General features: G+C 34.3%; 2 protein-coding genes across 4 annotated transcripts in view; one reads left to right on the top strand and one right to left on the bottom strand.

Annotated features, from left to right (window-relative positions):
* LOC134839026 (neuronal acetylcholine receptor subunit alpha-10-like) overlaps positions 1 to 22,052 on the bottom strand; it is a 36,562-nt gene that overhangs the window by 2,316 nt on the left and 12,194 nt on the right. For all 3 annotated transcript variants that reach the window (XM_063854419.1, XM_063854420.1, XM_063854418.1), the window contains 4 exons: positions 10,520 to 10,841; positions 9,671 to 9,715; positions 7,086 to 7,192; positions 2,736 to 2,928 (listed from right to left, as the gene is read on the bottom strand). In XM_063854419.1, the coding sequence (XP_063710489.1) occupies positions 2,736 to 2,928; positions 7,086 to 7,192; positions 9,671 to 9,715; positions 10,520 to 10,780 (606 nt within the window). In that variant the 5' untranslated portion in view covers positions 10,781 to 10,841. The remainder of the gene's footprint in view (positions 1 to 2,735; positions 2,929 to 7,085; positions 7,193 to 9,670; positions 9,716 to 10,519; positions 10,842 to 22,052) is intronic.
* On the top strand, positions 7,832 to 9,632 carry LOC134839027 (eukaryotic translation initiation factor 3 subunit I-like). The gene is made up of 2 exons (XM_063854421.1): positions 7,832 to 8,709; positions 8,977 to 9,632. The coding sequence occupies exons 1-2, from the start codon at positions 7,884 to 7,886 to the stop codon at positions 9,135 to 9,137; spliced, it is 987 nt and encodes a 328-aa protein (XP_063710491.1). The 5' UTR covers positions 7,832 to 7,883; the 3' UTR covers positions 9,138 to 9,632.

The following is a 22,052-nucleotide window of genomic DNA, read 5'->3' as shown; positions in this document are numbered from 1 at the left end:
CATTTAGACGTTTACCGCATTTTCACTTCGAGGTTCACGAAAGCGGCGAAGCTGAACCTAAGTATGTTTTAAGTCGACAAGAACGCCTGATTTCTACTCAAATTATGGGTTACCCAATACATATTTACACCGAAGACTTTAGTCAAGGTGTTATGGTATCGTGTAACGGGTTTTTTTTTTTAATGTTGTCTGTTGTCAAGTGTCGACAAATAACGTCCACAGTTATCAATTATCATGTGGGCTGGACTATATCGCGCTATGTCACGTGATTGCGTATGTTTGTTTCTTTATTTGTTCATCTTTTTTTATTTAATTATCTGTTCTTCTATTTATTTAATTATGTTTAGTTTGCTTATATTTATTTATAATTTATGTATGTACATATTTATTTTTGTTTATTTTTATCACGTGTTTTGTTTATTTATTTAATTATTCTTTCTTTCATTTAGTTTTGCTTTTATTATTTCTGCGTGTGTATTTATTTAATTTATTTATTTTCATTTATTTATATTATGGGCCTGATTGAAGTTTTGTTCATGAATACCAACATTGGTACATTTTTCAGATCTGTGTCATGTCTTTGCAAGTATTTTTTTTGTTTTTTGGATTTGTTTTTCGGATTGTTTTACTGCTACATACTGTCAATTCTGAGACTGCTTCACAATTTCTCAATATAATAAGACTAATAGCTTTTTTTCATTTTAGCTCTTTCTTGTAACTATATGTGTAAGTACGATTTTTAGTTATTCCGGAGACCCATATGAGTCTACATGCCAATTTATACGATTGGCCGATTGAAACGACAGGAGGCGTTTTGCTACACATACAAACACAATCTTTTGTATTTTATTATAGCTATAGAAATTGATCTACAATGCGTAAGTACGACATTTAGTTCTACGATTGTTATTTCAGGTCCTTTGTCAATATTTCAGGCTCTTTGTCAATATAGCAAAATTTTGGTGTATATATGTGTTTGTAAGATTTTTAGTTCTACAACGTTTATTCAGGCTCTTTGTCGATATAGCAAAATATTGGTGTATACATGTGTTAGTACGATTTTAGCTCTAGAATTGTTATTTCAGGCTCTTCGTCAATATAGCAATATTTTAGCGTATACATGTGTTAGTACCATTTTTAGTTCTCGAACTGTTATTTTATGATCTATGTCAATATATCAAAATTTTAGTGTATACATGTGTTATTACGATTTTTAGTTCTCGAACTGTTATTTCATGATCTTTGTCAATATATCAAAATTTTATTGTATACATGTGTTAGTACCATTTTTAGTTCTCGAACTGTTATTCCATGATCTTTGTCAATATAGCAAAATTTTGGTGTATACATGTGTTAGTACGATTTTTAGCTCTAGAACTGTTATTCCATGATCTTTGTCAATATAGCAAAAATTTGACGTATACATGTGTTAGTACGATTTTTAGCTCTCGAACTGTTATTTCATGATCTTTGCCAATATAGCAAAATTTTGGTGTATACATGTGTTAGTACGATTTTTAGTTCTAGAAGTGTTATTTTATGATCTTCGTTGATATATCAAAAATTTAACCTATACATGTGTTAGTACGATTTTTAGTTCTAGAACTGTTATTTCAGGCTCTTTCTCGATATAGCAAAATTTTGGTGTATACATGTATTAGTACGATTTTTTGTTCTCGAACTGTTATTTCATGATCTTTGTCAATATATCAAAATTTTATTGTATACATGTGTTAGTACCATTTTTAGTTCTCGAACTGTTATTCCATGATCTTTGTCAATATAGCAAAATTTTGGTGTATACATGTGTTAGTACGATTTTTAGCTCTAGAACTGTTATTCCATGATCTTTGTCAATATAGCAAAAATTTGACGTATACATGTGTTAGTAAGATTTTTAGCTCTCGAACTGTTATTTCATGATCTTTGCCAATATAGCAAAATTTTGGTGTATACATGTGTTCGTACGATTTTTAGCTCACGAACTGTTATTTCAGGCCCTTTGTCAATATAGTAAAATTTTGGTGTATACATGTGTTAGTACGATTTTTAGTTCTAGAAGTGTTATTTTATGATCTTCGTTGATATATCAAAAATTTAACCTATACATGTGTTAGTACGATTTTTAGTTCTAGAACTGTTATTTCAGGCTCTTTCTCGATATAGCAAAATTTTGGTGTATACATGTATTAGTACGATTTTTTGTTCTAGAACTGTTATTCTTCAATTATTAGTTGTTCAAGTTGTTTGGTTTTTGCTTCAGTTTCTATGCCTTCGGTGTATTGCGCGTAGCGCCTATGTGCTACTTAGGGGACTGTCCAGTTATTTGTAATTGATGAAGTAAGTCCAAGACAATGTTAACAAAACTCGAGAAACCAGTTGAGATGTAGATATTATATGTAAACATTAGACATGGGTAAAAAACTAGCTATGGTCTTATCCCATGAAAAAGTCAGTCAGAAAAGTTGTTAAATGTAGTTTCTACGTTTTGCCAGTGAGTTGACATTTTTGATAATTTCATTTCTGGAAAATTTTAAGAGGTAAATCTAGCGAAGAAATGGTAACATGTTTTCTTTTGTTTTCATCCACTTGAAGTAAATTTCAAGAGGTCTGGTGGAAGTAAATTTCCAGAGGTCTGGCGGGACCAGACTTCTAAACGAGCTTTTGAATAGGACTCGTCAAAAACAAAGAGAACATACTTCTAAACCAGTACTTTAGACATGTCATGGACTCACCTGAATGGCACTGTATGCCCACGAGGAGAATTTGAGGTAACAGTGTTGCACATCGAAGGGGAAATAGAGAACATCTATCCTACAGTTGCTCTGCAGAATGAGAGGTCGTGGCCATAGAGTGACTGAGCCGTCATGACTGGCCACTGCGGTACTGGCAAACATGTTGGCCAGAATTGGATCCGCCTCCTGTGCACTGAAAAGAATTTGAAAACGATTAAAGGATGCGGCTTTTTGGCTTTCCTCCCTTCTGTTATTTATGCCTCGATGAGCGTAGCGTAGAGTTGAGTCAAATTGAACGAGTTATAAAATTGTAACAGATTCAGTCCTGGCTCAGATTTCGATAATGTCTTGATGTCGAGAAAATCTTCAACTTTTTATCTATTCCGACTAGTTTTCAGTCACTTTTTGCTAGCTCTTTTTGTGTGTGCTCTTTCTGGCTGCTCTATTTCGACTAAGAATATGTTGGCTTAGTTCTCGGTCTGTTTATTGGTTAAATTAAAGCAGTTTTACTTATTTTGTAATACTCTGCGGATTTCGGCAATGTTTTGGTTCTCTTAAATGCAGTGCTGATTTAAATTATCAGGAAAAATGAACAAAATTGGGAACTTTAAACGCATGTTTTCTCATAGTAGATTGAGGTTAGTAAAAAAAAAGTGAAGACAACAAATATAGCTTACAATTTTACTACACTTTTTTTGGTGTAAAGGTTTTTGCTGAATTTGGAACCAAAATTTCAACCCATAAAGGGGTAGTTTTGTTTTTTCTAAATAATCAGAAGTTACGCTATAATCACTTTGTCAATTGATGAGCATGTTATATCAAAGTAAGCCTTTTACACAGCCCAGAAAAGTTCTAGATGGGTATAATGTATCAATAATCTGTATGATTAAATTGATTTGTTTGGTTGCCAAAATATGTCATTTTGACTTAATAAAAGCGCAATTTTTTTTGCTTTAAAACAAGTGTCAAACGTGTGCAAACTGTTGGAGATTATAACCTAAAACTTTGTCGGGTTGTGTAAGAAGCATACATGATAAACTTCAAAAAAGCCTTAAAAACAGCCCTTGTTTCACAGCCTCTTACACAGCCGTGCTTATCAATTGACGAAGTAGTCTGAGCAGAATTTTTGATTGGCTCAAAGAAGCTAAGTTTTGGGTTAAACAGTGAAAGAAATAGATTTTGTCCATTTTAACAAACGATTCCGATAATGAGGAATTTACTATTTTAAAGCCGTTTATCGCACTTGTGATATTTAGTGGTTTTGAACCCTATGGCATTTTAAAACTTGGTAGAGCAAGTGTCTTTTAATCAGGAACTAGACTTTTTCCCGTAAACATCTTTTCTTTCACATTCTCAGCTTGCCTTTTTATTGAACCTTTACAAATTGTAGGTGCCTTCCCACTTGGCTTAGAGGTGGCATCGTTTCCTTTGTATCCTAAGGTCTGTTGTTCGAGTTCAGGCCGGATCTTTTTTTTGTTCGTCTGCAATTGAATTTTTTTCTGGTAAAAATTGAGTGGCCGCACTTTTGTTTGTCTGCTCAAGTTTTGTCGGCTTAGTTGATTCATCACGGACTTTGCTTGTGCTGTACGCCACTTTCGTTGTAGATGCAAGTGTAAGTATTCATCGTAGTTTCAGGGGGGCTTCAAACTACTATTTTTTAAAAAATAAAATTAATTTTTCTGGCTCAACTAGTATCTGCTCAAAGATTGTCTGTTTTGTTTCCTCGTCGTAAGTTTTGTTCCGTTGCTAATTTAATATTCAAATATCTGGCATGTTTGCCTAGAATTAACTTCTATTGAGACATACTAAAGTTTAAGTTTTGGTAGGCCTAGTTTTTTCAACGATTTACTTTTTTTCAACTTCTGTTTTTTTTATGTTTGCGTAGTATCGCTATTAGTGCGAAGCTCAATGGGAGGCCAAACTGTGTATTTTGTGAATTGTCAGCGGATTCCGCAACAAGGACGCTCTCTTTGCTCTTTTTTGTTCTTACGGGTACTAAACGATTACAATCGGGTACTATACTTTTTTTTCCCGTAAACGACTTTGCCCACAGGACTCATTGGACTCCTAATGTGCCTTGCTTCATAATGAGTTGAAATTTTGTAGTTTCTCTTTCACACTTAGCTTGGGGGGTAATGAATACGCCTGGGAAAGCAAAGGTCATGTGTTTGAATCTGACGAGAACCAGTTGTTTTTTCGAACAGAAAATATTCCGAATCAAAATAAATTCGGCCTTTTTTGTCTGCTTATATTTTGTCGGCTCAGTTCCCACATCTAAGGATCGTTTATTTAAGTTTACATACCGCTTACTATTTATTTCTCTTTCACACTTAGCTTGGGGGTAACGAATACGCCTGGGAAAGCAAAGGTCATGTGTTTGAATCTGACGAGGACCAGTTGTTTTTTCAAACAGTAAATATTCCGAATCAAAATAAATTCGGCTTTTTTTGTCTGCTTATATTTTGTCGGCTCAGTTGCCACATCTAAGGATCGTTTATTTAAGCTGTAAACAATTCTCACTGCAGTTGCTTTTAGCATTTTAAAAATCAGGCCGAATCGTAGTTGGCTTTTCACAATGTTTGTAACTTTTCATAATGGTTGTGCTCTTCACAATGATTGTAATCAATAGGTGCGACGTAGTGGCCTCTCATTATGTCCTTCAGACCGAAATAATTTTTTAGGCGTGTGTGTGTGTGCTTTGAGTGGAAAAAAGAACTTAACATTTTTTTATTTTTGTTTTTAAAAACAAGTTTAGATTTTTTCATTTTTTCGACATGAAAGGATTCTGCTCAGGTATTTTCGGCTTTGTTACCGCTTGGTATTTATAAATTCAATAAAACAAATACAATCAACCATCTGGCGTAGAAGTAAAACAGCAGTTTTAGATGGCAAAGGCTTGACGTTTTAATTCGAACGGGACCTTTTTAAAAACAGAGTTTTTGTGCTTTTCGGACTATCGTCTGTCTGTTTATTTTTGTCGTCTTGGTTCCCGTAGCTCGATGGTTCAGCTTTTTTCCAAGTTGCTGTAAGCCCCATGATTGAGACGACAAAGACCGGGAGTTCGATTCCAGATGAGATATGTATTTTTTTGCAAATAGAAAGTTTCGGCTAATTTAGATTATTGTCTGTCTACTTTCTTTGCTTAGTTCCGCAGAAAGGATTTCTTTGAAAATTTGCTTTTTATAGCATTCCCAAAGCTGTTTGAAGAGCTTTCAATGATGCTTCCAGTTTAGTCCCGGATATTTTGGGCAGTTGTTGAAATTTTTATTGACAAAAGCGATTTGTTGAAGTTTTTTTTTCATTTTTCCGTTTGATTTTAATCATAGTCATTCATGTTTGTATCGCAAGTGGGGCGAAGCTGAGTTTCGCCTCTGTGTAAAGAATTGGCTCAGGATTCCAGAGAACTACAAACTCTCAGGATTCCAGAGTACTACAAACTCTCAGGATTCCAGAGAACTACAAATTGAGGGTTGGTAGACCATATAAGGATGCCGTAGTTTTAGTAATTGATGTAGATTTTCTGAGCACTTGCATCCATCATTAAATTCGCTACATGAATAGCCAACTAACATTGAATTTTTTTGTTGTTCCCATTTTAAAATAGTTCCGCTTACGTGTTTGCATTTATGGCTGGCTCCCAATTGGGTTTGACCTTCTCAGCATAATTGCATGTCTATGTCGGTAAGAGTATTTATTTATGTAGCCCTTGAAAATATACGTATGAAATGGGGATCATGCATAAACTAGGATTAAGGCAAGATCCTTGTTGCTCGTTGGCAGAGAGAAGCTGATTAGATAAATGCTTGAATGTTGAACTCAAAATTGCGTTCCAAGTATCTATTCGCTAATCCATAGGCTCTCCAATCACACAGACGTCAAGACTGTAATTGGTACTAGATGATGTCTGCTTTTGAAATTTATAAATTGAAGGATGTCCTTGTGGGGGTCTTAAGGTAACCCTCGAAACTCATTCATATTTTTGAATTTTATTGTGTGCGGTCAAGATATTTATTGAAGTTCACAAGAGATCATTATGTCAACACAAGATTATTGCTGACGCATTTGAAATTGACATAGAAAATTAACTACTGATTTTTTTTGCACTAGCGTTCAGAAACTTGCGTTTTAATTTTTTATCTCTGTCCCTTTTACATTTGGTCCAATACAGAAAGCCTAAAAGCCAATTGCGGTGAAAAATTAATCTTTTGAAAAGTTTGAACTAGATCGGGATAAAGTCTTAAATCGTGGAGTGAAATTAGAAAACCTAAACAATGACTTACAGGGCTGCAATAAACATTTAGAAAAACGAGTAGCATTCAAGTTCGGTTGACTATAGGAATGTATACTTACTTGTTGTAGAGAGTTAGGTCTGGTAGCCATAAGTGTCTGGCTGGAATTCGAATCCGGTCCATGCCCCATTCACTTGCATTCCACCGCAAAAACTCGTCCTGCCAGGTCTAAATGCGCAATACGGTTTTACGTAAAAAATTATTCGCCATTTTGTAGCGGAGTTAACACTTCCAAGTCAGTTACTGGACATTTTTTTCCCGTAGAAATTAGTTTAGAGAGCTATAATTTGATTGACTGTCTAAATGGCATCAAAATTGTATGTTTGATTTGTGGTGACTTCCTAAGAATCTGTACCAAATTTTCTCCTACGCTTATGAAAAAAACGTGTTGAAAATGCTATAAAAACTACCGACGATTAGAAATTTGGTGTAATTTTGAATGGATTTTTGGTCAGATAAATATTGCTTGTTCATCGAACTTATCTTTTGAAGCATTTAGTTGTTTGTGACTGACGGCAAACCATTTCATTGCAGCAACTTTGGTTCAATAAGAGTTGCGTAACTCTTAATTAGAAACTTGCTAGTTTGACAGTAATTTTTCTACCAATTTTACCCGTCCACGGGTACTTTCTTCGGTCACTTTGAGGGGTCCCAGTGTCATCCGCCTCCTTTAGATGGGAGCGGCTGTGGCAAAATGGATGACATCTCTCTCCCCCACGAAATAAGCCCAAGGTGAAATGGTGTGAGATGGGCCGGGGGAGTCCCCTAATTTAGTTTCGCTGCTTCACTACTTAACCTGCTGAGAGACTTCAATTGCAAGTTCTAAATTTCAGATTTGTTTGATTGATAATAGATCTCAATGAGGCCTATTTTACTGCAGGGCCATACGAGACCCCTAACCCAAATAAAATACAATGCAGAGGGAGATCTATTGTTCTCAGCAGCAAAAGACAAATCTTGCAATGTATGGTTTTCAATTAACGGGGAGCGTCTAGGAACTTATGAGGGCCACAACGGTGCTATCTGGTCTGTGGATCCCTCGTATGACTCCAAGCATCTCTTGACTGGTTCCGGAGACTACTCCTCGATTTACTGGGATCTGGAAACGGGAAAGATCCTTGAAAAAATTGAATGTGACTCGCCTGTTCGGTCTGTCGGATTTTCCTACTCGGCTAAAGAGTTTTTCCTTGCGACAGATCAAATTGGCAATAAAGACGCTGAAATCTTGCTTTTTGACTCGCGCGATCGAGATCAAATGATGAATACAAAACCATGGCAATCAATTGTAATGCCCCGAAGTCATCCGAAGCTAACTGTGGTTATCTGGGGACCTCAAAGTCAGATTCTAATCACTGGCCATGACAACGGAGATCTAAATTTGTTCAACCCGAAGACCCAAGACAGAGTGACTCACAGTACAGGGTATCATGACAACCGAATTAATGATTTACAAACTGGAAGAGATGGACTCTTACTGATTTCGGCATGTAAAGACCAGACAGCCAGATTATGGGATCCGTTTTCTCTGGACTTGTTGAAGACCTACAAGACTGACCGCCCTGTTAACTCGGCGGCCATCTGTCCTAATAAAGATCACGTGATCATCGGTGGTGGTCAGGAGGCACAAGATGTGACAACTACTGCGGGAAAAGTGGGCAAATTTGAGGCCAAGTTTTACCATATGGGTAAGCTCCAAGTTTCGGCTATCTGATATTTTGCCGTTCGACTCCCAGTTTTTCATTCTTATACCTTCTATAAGTTGGTATGTGTACTCGACTAGGAGTGACTCTAATTTAGGCTCTATGGTACCCTTATTTCTTGATGCCAAGATTACTTGTCAAATGGCATATCTGTTCCAAGTTGATAAACACATGTAGATGGTGAATATGAATTTTTTGAACTTGACTTCATTCGAATCAGCTTGTTTGAATTGAAAGGTTTCCTTGTTATAGTGTTTGAGGAAGAGTTCGCAAGGGTGAAGGGACATTTCGGTCCCATCAACTCCATTGCAATCCATCCTGACGGAAAGAGCTACAGCAGTGGAGGAGAGGAGGGTTACGTGCGAATGCACTACTTTGACCAGAACTACCTCGAGTTCGATTTCGAACAGTAGCCACCGAAGAAATAAAGACATTCTAACGCAAGAGTAAAACACCAATCTACAAAACCAATTTCATCGCCACGATTCGTAGACGGAAAGTTACGGAAATCTGCCTGTTGATTTCAAGGCGAAAGCAGTACGAATCGTTTGATCAGAAACTGTTGAGTTAGCGGAAAAAACAGAAGAAATTTAATCAATATGAAATGTTTTGACGTGGACACAGCTGTCGTGTCATCATTTAGGTTAACTGATGAATTTATTATTACAATGGTTTTCATCGACCAGGTACTATTTTTCTTTAGATTTCAGCTTTCATTGGGAAATTTTATAATCAATTGAATTGGTAAATGTTATTTGATTTACTAGTGGCTGGTCAGTGAGTTTTGATGTTATTAACGTCTGTTTTCTTGAAATGCCTGCAACTATATATGATTATCTAATGCGTCTTGCTTCGTACGCTTTATTGGGATAATATGGTCAACGAGGTTAATAAATTATTTGCCATGCTTTTTCAAAAATGAAGGATGTATGATGTAATAACTTACCAGAATCAGCCAAACATTCGATAACAACACTTGCTCTTTTTCACTCTGAAAACAAAAGGTACCTTGTATATAATAACAAATGAAATATTCAGGAAGCATTCAATGTTTCGCTGAACAAAGAACTTTCTGGAAATCAGGGGCGGATCTTTTTAGGTCGACCAAATAGATTTTCTGAGCGCTCCCCAATCACTCCAAAGACCGCATTTTGAATAAATTTTCTGCGCGGCAGGTAAAGTTTTGAAAAAAAACGGGCCAAAAAGCGCTCACCCCTAAAATTATTATACATTAATGCTTTTAAAAACGATTAAGTTTTGAAGAAAAAAAAGCTGGCCAAAAAGCGTTCACCCTTGAAATTATTATACTTTTTAAAAAAATTAGGGTCAGTCAGCCAAAAACGGAGGTCTTAAAATAGCTACAAAGGGGAATCCTTTGGGTCGGAAGGTTCGAATGCAAAGATTCAAGACATTCAAAACATGAATGTTCGCAAAAGAACCAAAAATTTTTGTTTCGACAATTTTTAACTTCGCTAAAAGGGATTATTTGTATCAAGCAAAGATACGTGGCCCATCAATTAGTGCGGAGCTGGTTTCAAACGCGTCATTAGCAATTAACGAACGCTTTCCCCTCTCGGCTTTTATTCGGTATTGGTAGTTGGAACTGTGTGCTTGTATCGGCACGAGTGATACCGAGTTTTTTAGAATATTAACCGCACCTAAAAGGCAAGAAGTGCATAGCTGTCTCTTTTCGAAGATTTCATTCAAATTGCGGGCAAGTTTTTGGCTTTAAAGTGACGGAAAATTGGTCATTCAAATTTCGGTCAAATTTTTGGCTTTAAAAATTGAGACTAACCAGCTTCAAAATCTGCACCAGATACATAGAGAGGTCCAAAAATATAGTAGTGCTGATGTTTTTTACGGGGCGTGCTCGGCTGTCGTAACTGTGCAGCAGGTGCTCCAGCAGAGCCGCCTCATTGAACTTATCCTTGTTGACCTTTGAACTTGAACCTGTGGTCAATTGTGTGGTTGAAGGCGACTCCTTCCCAAGTAACTCAGTAGCCATTAAAAGAACTATTACTGTGACAGTAATAAGAATTGTCGGAGTGGAATACATCTTGCAAGTCGCTTGTGGCGAAGAAAGAGTAGCTTTGATCAATGATGTAAAATGAAGGTTGCTGAAAAAAGAATGAAGCCGTTCTGAAATTGACAGGTTAGAATGTCTTCAGTGCTGATTAGAGAAACTCTGAATATAAAGTTGCCTGGTGTTGAAGGCGAAACAAAGGCTTGCTATTTTTAATCAAAGGTATGTGAAGCGCAATATTATTTTTTGGGCAATAAACTTAATTAAAACACGTTTTTGGTTCTTTCCGGTGATAACCTTGCTAAATGATTGCCTCCAGAGCGCTGAATCAATCAGGAAAATTGGAAAAATGCAATTTAAATGACAATTAAAAGAGCATTTGGCCTGATTTATGTCATTACGGGGAGAAAACTACAATCAGAAAAGAACCGGTGCGAAGTTACTTTTGATGAAAACGGCTTCATTTAAAGTTTCCAATAACTAAATATATAATAAGGAAATATTATATTAAGGATAAAATTTTTGGAATTTTCAGATTATAATTTGCATTACATTGCTGCGTGCAAAAATTAAATTAAAGCAATTCTTTTACTCAAAAATAGTTCGAAGAGATATTTGAACTACGTCGATGCTTTTGATCTGATGCTTTTTTTTGTTGAAACTCCTTCAGCAATATTGCAAAAACTAATCCTAAGGCTTTTTTAATGGCAGTGAAGTAAAAAATTTGGTAGATTTTACGCAGATATTTTTTCAATTAAACTGTCATGACATGATACAACTTAGTAAAACAAATAAGCTCAAATTGAAAAATAAAATTTCCATGTTTGCGGTTTCAAAGCTGGATGTATTGATTTTAATAATGTCCAAAGGAGTCGATTTGTTTTGATGCCAAGTTTTTTTCATTCTATATGCAGAAATTTTGCTCCAGTTTGCTTGAAAGTTTGAAGAAAGCCGGCTATTAGAGCCAACTGTACGTTTGCATTTTTTAATGTGGTCAGTTTCTAAGTTTTGGATTTTCATTAAATGAGTATTTCTGATTCCGAGAAAAGGTGTGGCAATGTTTACAAAAGGTTTATATTCTGTTTGGTGAAGTTTTTTTGTGCATTAAATTAGCAATAATTTCAGTTTTTTATTCACCATATTTGCACTTGCGAGAGCCGTGGCTTTTTACCGGGAACCAGTCTTTTTTTCCAATGAAAAACTTATCTGAAAAATCTTAGTAATTATTATGATACGAGTTGGCCGTTAAAATGAACACAAAAAATTAATAAGGAGCTTTGCATTACTTGCGATGCAGCAGTTGATATGACAAGAAAAGAAACTTTTTTCAATGTTGCAGAAATTTTTTCGAAGAATACCAGAAAAATCTTCATTCTTATTTACGACCCTGAATAAGCGCATGTGTTAATAAAAGATTATAAATGATGATAATTATAAAATAAGCCGACAGAGTTTCACTAAAAAACCAGAAGCCGAAAAGTTATCAGCCAAATATATATCACAAAACTTGATAATTATATTTATTTATACAATGGTCGGAGAACTAAATTTAACACTTTGCTCCAACTAAATTGATCATTCAAAAAAAATTGAACGGAACCTAAGCCGACAAGAATTGAGCAGCAGATTAATCCACTGCATAAAATTGTCATGAATAGCAAAAAGAAATTCAAGGCAAACCCTTAAATCGTTAGGATTTTTAAAACTAGGGAAGATCAATTACTAATTGATCTTGCTTACTTTTAACAATCCTAATAATTTTAGGGTTTCTTATTCAATTTCTTTTTGCTACTCATGAAAAATTTTTGCGAGGGACTTATGTGCGGATTAATTCTTGTCGGCTTAGGTTCCGTTCTTTTTTTTGAGTGATTAATTTAATTGGACCAAAATTTTAAACTTAAGTCTTCAGCTATTGTATAAATAAATATAATTATTGACTTTAGTGATATATTTTTGGCTGATAATTTTTTTTGGCTTACTGTTTTTTTTGCTGAAACTCTGTCGGCTTATTTTATAATTATTATAATTTATAATCACTTATTAACATGTGCGCTTATTGAGGGTCGTAATTAGTAATAGATTTTTCTCGTTATAGAAATTAGTAGTAGTAGAAGATTTTTCTCGAATCTTTCAAAAAAGTTTCTGCAACTTTGAAAAAACTTTGTTTCATTTTTTCACATCAACTGCTGCATCGTAACTGGTGAGAAGCTCGTTTTCAATTTTTTGTGTTCATTTCAACGGCCAACTCGTATCATATGTGAATGCCAGTTTTTTTGAAAAAAAAATTAATCCTTACACAATTTAAAATGTGAACGCTTTTTCAGTCATTAATTCTGTCGATTTAGTGCTCTTGTTTTTTCGATTACGAAATTGTTGTGCACTTTTTGGGTCAGTCAGTGCTTTTTTTCAAGAAAAAATTTTAGTTTTCAGAAACTCGACGGTACGCAAAAATGCGTGGTGGTTTAGTTAGTTATTGTCAAATTAGGGTAGTTTTCAGAAAGTTCAAATTTATAAATTCTACTTCAAACAATGTTTGGATAAAAAACTAAAAAAAATTACAAAATAGATTTAAAAATGCCTCTTTGGGTTACGAACAGTTCTTTAAATTATCTTTGGGCTCTACACCGTAGTTGACTAGTTTTTTAAAAGTAAAAAAAATTATTGAACCAAATTTTGTGACACTATTTTAAACCAAAAAGTCAAATCAAACTGCTTTTGAAATTCTTTGGTTAACAGTACTCGAACTGAAATTTTGACGCAATGGAAACTTTATCTGTCGACCACTTTTGAAAAATTGAGTGACTTTTATCAAAAAATGTCAATGCTTGAAAACAATTGGTTTTTCTCTTTGAAACTCAAAAATTAAAAAAACTGAAAGTTAGAGCTCTAAAGCGATTGAGTCTGATATATTTTGAATTGCTTGAGAAAACTCGAAAATTAACAAATATGCTTTAAGCTCCAAAAGTTTTAGTTTTTATGAATTCATTAGCAGTTTTCGAATTGTGTTTGGCGAAGTTCTAGCTGTATTGGCCCTATGAAAGAACATTCATTGCTGCCTTGATGCCTAGGATTGAATTTGGCGTGAAGGCAGATTACTCAAAGATGTCATATATAAGTAGTTGAGGCAAATGAGTTTGGTCGGGCGGTTCGAATCACGGATTCTTGGAGGTTTGGTTAGATTGGTAGGTTTGATTTAATTTTGTGTTTGGCTTCTTTCTTATTGTTTTGTTTGCATTTGTGGATTTTTCAGAGAACTTTTTGGCCGTTTTTTTGTTTGAGTCTGGACATTGCAGCTTAATTGGAGTTTCCAAAAACTGTTTAATTATCAAAAATAATTGTGGTTTCTGCGATTCGCAGAGGATCTATCCATCCTAGCCATATCTAACACCATCCAACCTATCTTAGCATAGTCAGTTTCTCTGATTACCCCAAACTCCAGACTGAGTTATTTTGTTGAGCGTTGCTGTTTTTTTTAGTGACTCAAAAACTTTTCTTACGTCTAGAATTTTCACTTGATAACCCTTTTGCAGCTAAAATCGGTCAGGCTGTGGTAAACCTGAAGCTATAGGTCAAGAGAGAGCTCGTCTTTACACACCATCACTACGCAGGGGATCGATTACCCGATCTGACGATCATAAAGGGAACGCTTTACCACTGTGCAAGGTACAATAAAATAACTAATGATGATAAAAAGTTGTTGAGTTTGCTGAAGTTTTAAACTTGGTCACGAAGTCAGCCTTGCAGTAGCAATTCTCTCCTATTCACGAGGATACGTTTGATATCATTGTATAACTAAGCATGGTGAACCTGGGCAGTTTCCTTTATTGAAAGTAGTTATATTTTTTTATGACGTCGAATTAAAGTCTATCTGCACACACGCAAAAAATTATGTACCATAGTTTACCTTATTTACCTTAATAAGTTAAGACCTATTTGGTTATACTCATAGAGTAATTTCAGATAAGGTACATCGTCTGCTCGTCACGCTATCTTATTTTCGGCCGGATAGATTCGTGCAACTTCTTAGTCAAATACCGATCTTAATCTTACTCTTATATCTCCTAGTCTCAATAGATCTAGTGTATACTGGTTTATGTGAGTTAGTTTCCAGAAGGAGAACAACTGTATTCTAAGTTTAATTCAAATTGCTCTGGTGCTGAAACTTCAAGTAGTTTCAGCACTTACAAATAAGTGTAAAGGTTAGAGATGGAATATGATTGGTTAGTTAGGAATATTTTATATGAATAGCGATTTATATTTAAAACCAACTAAGATTCTAGTTTAGAACTGGTTCCACCCATCCGGGGTTTAGAGAGTTTTAGTTTTTAAATGTTTAAGGTAGTGAAGGACGGGTGATGTAGTTTCTTGTTGAAGTTGCGAGCATTGACTTCTTGGAGAAAAGAGAAGTGTGGCTGTTCGTGTTTGACGGAGGAAGATGGTTATGTTCGTATCTTCTAGATGGGTCTCGTTGATCGTGGTAGTCTTGGGTTATTGTGTCAAGACTTCTGAGCGATGCAATGATCTATCGATTTCGTTAAGTTTAGATCGAGACTACGTGCAGAGTGAAATTTGGCTTTTCCGTGTGAAGTGCCAAGTGACTAGGATCTGTACGTGTAGTCAACATCGATATGGCCATTGGTCTGGTTTAATGGTTTTCCTTTGCTGCGATGTTGGGTCCATACTTTGAATCCTTTGAGGTAGTGACTTTAGGCAGCAAATCGAATAGATTTGCCATTCCGAAGTTGGAATGTGATTGGATTGTCGTCTCCTTTGCTGCTCGTCTTTTGGGCTTTACGAAATCTATACATGCTGCATTTATCATTTATATATATAATTTCCTTTGTTAGTTTAGTTTTAGTTATGATTTGTTATTGATGGTTATGGCAAAAGCGTTTTTATATTAGTTCAGTTTTTTTTAAGAGTCGCTCACCCTAGAGCAACTCTTGGCAAAAATAGAGTGTGGGTCACAAAGCGTGGTTGTAGCGCGGTGCGTTAGGCCGGCTATAGAGCATGCTCAGGACGTCCCTCTGTTTGGTGAGGCCAGGAATGTGGTATATTTTCGAGGTCTCTTTGTGCAGAGTCTCTTTTTGTGTTCAACATTTTGTTTCGTTTTTATTACTTATTTTTCTCTTTTCGTTTTGATTGTGTCCTTTTCTCAAAAATCGATTCTTTTGGTTTGGTTTTGTCTTTCGACTTTTTTGTGTTTTATTCGTTTGTGGTAAGACTTGAAAGTGGTTTTCAAAATAATAATTTACCCAGTTTTAATCTGGTTTTAATCTGTTTTGGGTACCGTGGGCTTTTCTTTCTTAGTCATGCTATTAGTTTGGGGTTTGTGACGTTAGTAAGCTGCGTTGGTTTTTGTAGTTTACTATATAATTCCTTCCAACTGGGTCAAAGGAAAGTTTGAACCGTGTGAAAATTGGTTAGAATTGTTATCAGTGAAAATTAAAACTTGAAATTAATTATTTAAACAATTCTTCGTGGGCGAGCTGTGCGATTGTGGAAAGAGTTTTACGGGCGATTGAATGATTCAAATCATATAAAAGAAGCGTCTTGTAAAAAGTTTAGTACTTTTTCAATTTATCTGCGATTTTTTACTGCGTTGAAATATCAATTTTACTGCTTTTGGGGAATTTAATTTATAAATTTACTGCCTGGTAAAAAGAAATTTATTGCATTGGGGATTATTTATTAATTTACTGCTATTTGGGGAAAATTTTACTGCTTTTCAATTATACTGCGATTTGTTAATACGAGTTTAGAATTTTTAAGAAAGGAGTCTTCAATTTTTTATTTGTTTTTTGTATGTTTTAGATGATTGTGTGATTGCCTCACTGGTCGCACCAGATGAGTTAAGACCTATTTGGTTATACTCATAGAGTAATTTCAGATAAGGTACACCGTCTGCTCGTCACGCTATCTTATTTTCGGCCGGATAGACTGTATTCTAAGTTTAATTCAAATTGCTCTGGTGCTGAAACTTCAAGTAGTTTCAGCACTTACAAATAAGTGTAAAGGTTAGAGATGGAATATGATTGGTTAGTTAGGAATATTTTATATGAATAGAGAATTATATTTATAACCAATTATACATTCTAGTTTAAAACTGGTTCCATTAAGTTTAACTGAAAAAAAATTAAGATTAATCATTTAAATAAGTTAAGGTGAAATTAGGTAAAATTGATAGCAGCCCCAGAGAAAAACTCGCTAACTGAATTTCGTCTGAGTAGCAGACAGTTTTGGAGCGGAAGACCACTTGAAACTTCGGTTCTACCCTTTAACAACAAATAATTTGTAAATGACTTATATTTTCCATGTCTTCCAGGGAATTGACTCATACTTGTAAGTACACCCTTTCTAACATGAGAAAAACTTTATTGCCGTAAAAAGAACGTGACGTCAAGAAAAAATCAATAAGAGCTTCAAATTTGTAAAAAAAAAACTGATACTAAAGAACGCATCATGGTGAGAAAATCTTAAAATATTTATGTATGATAAGGCTAAGTATAGTGCTTCTGAAGCTGCTCTTAATGATGATAGTTATTAAGTTTTCTTTTTAAAGTTTCATTATTTCCGGACAAGTGTTTTGTTCTTGACAAACCACGAAAGATCTCATTTCCTTCAAGCATTAAACGGCAGTGAAAAAAAATGATTGAACCGTAACGAAGCTCGCCCTTTCGCTTCTTGCTGTGTTGTAATGAAACAATCGAAAACTAATTCAAAACAGCTAATCCTTATGTCGGATTAAGATCCCCTTTTAATTTTAAGAATCACAAATTGTATCATTTTGTTTTATAATTTTCATTTGAAATTGCAGGCGCATGCATTTTTACTCGACGCTACACTCAATTTCTTGCTGCCATGTTTTAGGACTGATTCTCTGAGATGTGAAGGTTGCAATTTTGACCACGATAACATTTAGTTTTGCCTTGTTTTAGAACTTCACTTCTAATCCGGTTTGTTAATAGCTAGCACGGAGGTTATCTTCCGAATTTTGATGAAAAAATAGAACAAATGCATATTTTGCTTTTTTCAGAGAGAATCAATTGAAGGTGAAAAATTCAAAATATTTTCAATCCAACAAAAATGCTAGGCAATTTTTTTCACAGCTCCAGAAACATCAACTAAAAATGGCTCGAGTTATTTTAAATTTTTAACACTTTGTCTGATAAAAATATAAAAAAATATAGTATGATGGATATCATGAGGCTTAGTTTTTGATTTTGAAAAGTACAACTTGAGTTTTATATATATGCCTATGAGAGTGATTTTCTTGTAACAGGTTGACAATTGCGTTTTTAGGTTTGTTTGGGACTTATTAAATTTGTTTCAAAGCGTTTAAGGAACATTTTTTTTCAACTTTGCCGGGTTTGTTCACGCAACATTTTTTTGACATTCTTGCTGTACATTTTTCACAGCGAACTGTGTTTTTTTTTGATAATTTATCTTAAATTTCAAAAGATCCCAGTTGATGTTTTGATAATTTTCCTCTGAGTTTTTCATAAATTTGATTTTGTTCGAGATAAATTTATTATCAGGAGACTTTTGGCACTGGTATATAACATGAAAGATTTACGAGACGTTTTAATGAACTGTGGGTTGCTACATATTTTCGTCCGTTCGAGTGGCTGCAGTATTGTAAATAATGAGCAACTGAAAATGTAATTTTTAAATCTTTTTGAAAAATTGATCAGAAGACTTTGGATCTAGATCAAATGAAAAATTTAATTTCTGTCGATTGAAATAATTTATTTGCGTTTTTTAAAGTTTCTGTCTAGGTATTGCACTTATTTTTTTTAATCATTGTAGTTTACAAAACTAATAACAGAAGATCCTTTTTTTCTCAAAATTCCTTTTCTTTTTACTTTTGGATTTCGATTCAGTTTAAAACAGTGTTGATGAAGTTCTCAAGCACACAAGATCTTTGTGTTAACCTCAAGAAAGATTTATAGCAGATTTTTCTGCTCTTTTAGCCTAAACGTTTTGAAAAGATTATTAAATAGAAAACATAATAGTGAAATGATGTCAATTCCTTCTGTAGTCCTTAGTTTATTTTGTCGTTAAAATAAAATTGAGACCATCAAAATTTTTTGTCACAGACAGTTGACCTCCAAATTCGCTTGAGTTCTAAACATCTCTTAGTGCGTACTGAAAAAAAAGAAGGCCATTTACTGTAGGCTGAAATATTTGAAAACTATTTCCTTGAACAATTTTGAGTGCCAGGACAAATTAACTAATTGGATGCAGTTATGATGTGGATCTGGATAGAATAGAAGATGAGACGACCTAAAAACTAAACGATGAGTTCGAAAAAATTTTTTTCAGGAGGAAGTAAAAGATTTGCAGAGATTTGTTTATCAAATGAATGACCGATTGAGACAGCAAGAAAAGTACACCCGGAAAGACAACGTTCTAATCAGAAACTCGCCTTTTGACGGTCGAGACGAAAAACTGCTGGATCGAAATGTTGTGAAATTTTTTGTTGAGTTTTTGAAAATCGAGTGTTTTGATCGTGGCGGCTCGAAAGCATTACTCTATGTACCAAAAAGAAAACCTCTTCCATATAAATTGATGCCTACAGTGTGGAAAATTTTCAAATATTTCGACAAAGATTTTTTGCACAATGAAAGGAAAAATCTGCAAGGTCAAAAAACATTGAATGGACGTCAATTGTATATCGATGAACTTCTTTTACCAGAAGAAGCAAAATTGAAGCGGGAGACTGATGAAAACTGTTATGTAACATCGGCTACAAAATTTAAAATGAGCGTTCTGTGCAAAAGTAGAGATGGGAGGGAAGTGCTTGTTCCTATCAATTAGCAAACTGATATGGAAAAGCTGAAAAACCCAATGAAAAAGGAAACAGCATTCGCAGCGTAGAGCGAGCAATCGATAAATGCAGTATGAACTAAAAACAGAGACGAAAAGTTTTCTGCATATAAATGAATAAAATTAGTTCTTTATGAGGTGGATAAATGGAAAAAAATAGCCAATTTGATAAACAGTGGTATTAAACTGTGAAAAGTTGTTGGAATGAAATAATTTTGAGTTTCCTCTTTAAACAGAGCAAGCATATGCTTTTGTTTCTTCTCTATTTTTGACAATGAAAAATGCCCGCAAGTAAAACGAAAATAATTTGAAAAATTTTGATTCCCATTCATGATTAATGTTGTGTATGTAAATTAGAAAATTGTAGACGAGATTTTTCTGCGATGCTTTCTTTTGTGACTTCTTCGTGCAGAGTGTTGAGTTTTCCCTGCCCTAGGCGACAGAAAAGCCGCAAAAGAATAAGGAACAAAGAGGTTAGTGATAACTCAAAAAGTCAGAGTGGTAGAAAAAAGTGGAAAGATGGAAATTTCAAAATGTTTTAATCCAACAAAAATGCTAGGCAATTTTTTTCACAGCTCCAGAAACATCAACTAAAAATGGCTTGAGTTGTTTTAAGTTTTTAACACTTTGTTTGATAAAAATTTAAAAAACTATAGTATGATGAATATCATGAGGCTTAGTTTTTGATGTTGAAAAGTACAACTTGTGGTTTATATACGCCTATGAGAATGATTTTAATGTAACAGGTTGACAATTGCGTTTTTAGGTTTGTTTGGGACTTCTTAAATTTGTTTCAAAGCGTTTAAGGAACATTTTTTTTCAACTTTGCCGGGTTTGTTCACGCAACATTTTTTTTGACATTCTTGCTGTACATTTTTCACAGCGAACTGTGTTTTTTTTGATAATTTATCTTAAATTTCAAAAGATCCCAGTTGATGTTTTGATAATTTTCCTCTGAGTTTTTCATAAATTTGATTTTGTTCGAGATAAATTTATTATCAGGAGACTTTTGGCAATGGTATATAACACGAAAGGTTTGTGAGACGTTTTAATAAACTGTGGGCTGCTAAATCTTTTCGTCCGTTCGAGTGGCTGCACTATTGTTCATACTGAGCAACTGAAAATGTAATTTTTAAATCTTTTTGAAAAATTGATCAGAAGACTTTGGATCTAGATCAAATGAAAAATTTAATTTCTGTCGATTGAAATAATTTATTTGCGTTTTTTAAAGTTTCTGTCTAGGTATTACACTTTTTTTTCATCATTGTAGTTTACAAAACTAATAACAGAAAGACCTTTTTTCTCAATATTCTTTTTCTTTATTACTTTTTGATTTCGATTCAGTTTGAAACAGTGTTGATTAAGTTCTCAAGCACACAAGATCTTGTGTTAACCTCAAGAAAAATTTATAGCAATTTTTCTACGTGTTTTCAGCCTATACGTGTTGAAAAGTTTATTAGATAGAGAACATAATATTGAAATGATGTCAATTCTTTCTGTAGTCCTTAGTTTATTTTGTCGTTTGAAAAAAATGAGGTTTTTTTTAAATAGAACATAATAGTGAAATGATGTCAATCCCTTCTGTAGTCCTTAGATTATTTTGTCCTTTGATTAAAAATGAGACCATCAAAAAAAAAAATTGTCACAGACAGTTGATCTCCAAATTAGCTTGAATTCTAAAGATCTCGTAGTGTGTATTGAAAAAAAAGGCCACTTACTGTAGGCTGAAATATTTGAAAATAATTCCGAACAAATTGTTTTAATTTATGTTATTGACTTCCTTATACAATTTTTTCCTTGAACAATTTTGAGTTCCAGGACAAACTAACTAATTGGATGCAGTTATGATGTGGATCTGGACAGAATAGAAGATGAGACGACCTAAAAAATAAACGATGAGTTCGAAAAAAAAGTTTTTTTTTCAGTAGGAAATAAAAGATTTGCAGAGATTTGTTTATCAAATGAATGACCGATTGAGAGAGCAAGAAAAGTACACCCGGACAGACAACGTTCTAATCAGAAACTCGCCTTTTGACGTTCGAGACGAAAAATTTCTGGGTCGAAATGTTGCGAATTTTTTTGTTGAGTTTTTGAAAATCGAGTGTTTTGATCGTGGCGGTTCGAAAGCATAACTCTATGTACCAAAAAGAAAACCTCTTCTATATAAATTGATGCCTACAGTGTGGAAAATTTTCAAATATTTCGACAAAGATTTTTTGCACAATGAAAGGAAAAATCTGCAAGGTCAAAAAACATTGAATGGACGTCAATTGTATATCGATGAACTTCTTTTACCAGAAGAAGCAAAATTGAAGCGGGAGACTGATGAAAACTGTAATGTAACATCGGCTACAAAATTTAAAATGAGCGTTCTGTGCAAAAGTAGAGATGGGAGGGAAGTTCTTGTTCCTATCAATTAGCAAACTGATATGGAAAAGCTGAAAAACCCAATGAAAAAGTAAACAGCAATCGCAGC

This window comes from Symsagittifera roscoffensis, chromosome 2, assembly GCF_963678635.1.
Source record: "Symsagittifera roscoffensis chromosome 2, txSymRosc1.1, whole genome shotgun sequence".
Classification (NCBI taxonomy): Eukaryota; Metazoa; Xenacoelomorpha; order Acoela; family Convolutidae; genus Symsagittifera; species Symsagittifera roscoffensis.
The sequence above is the reverse complement of the archived record's forward strand: the minus strand, read 5'-3'. Positions and strand labels throughout refer to the sequence as shown.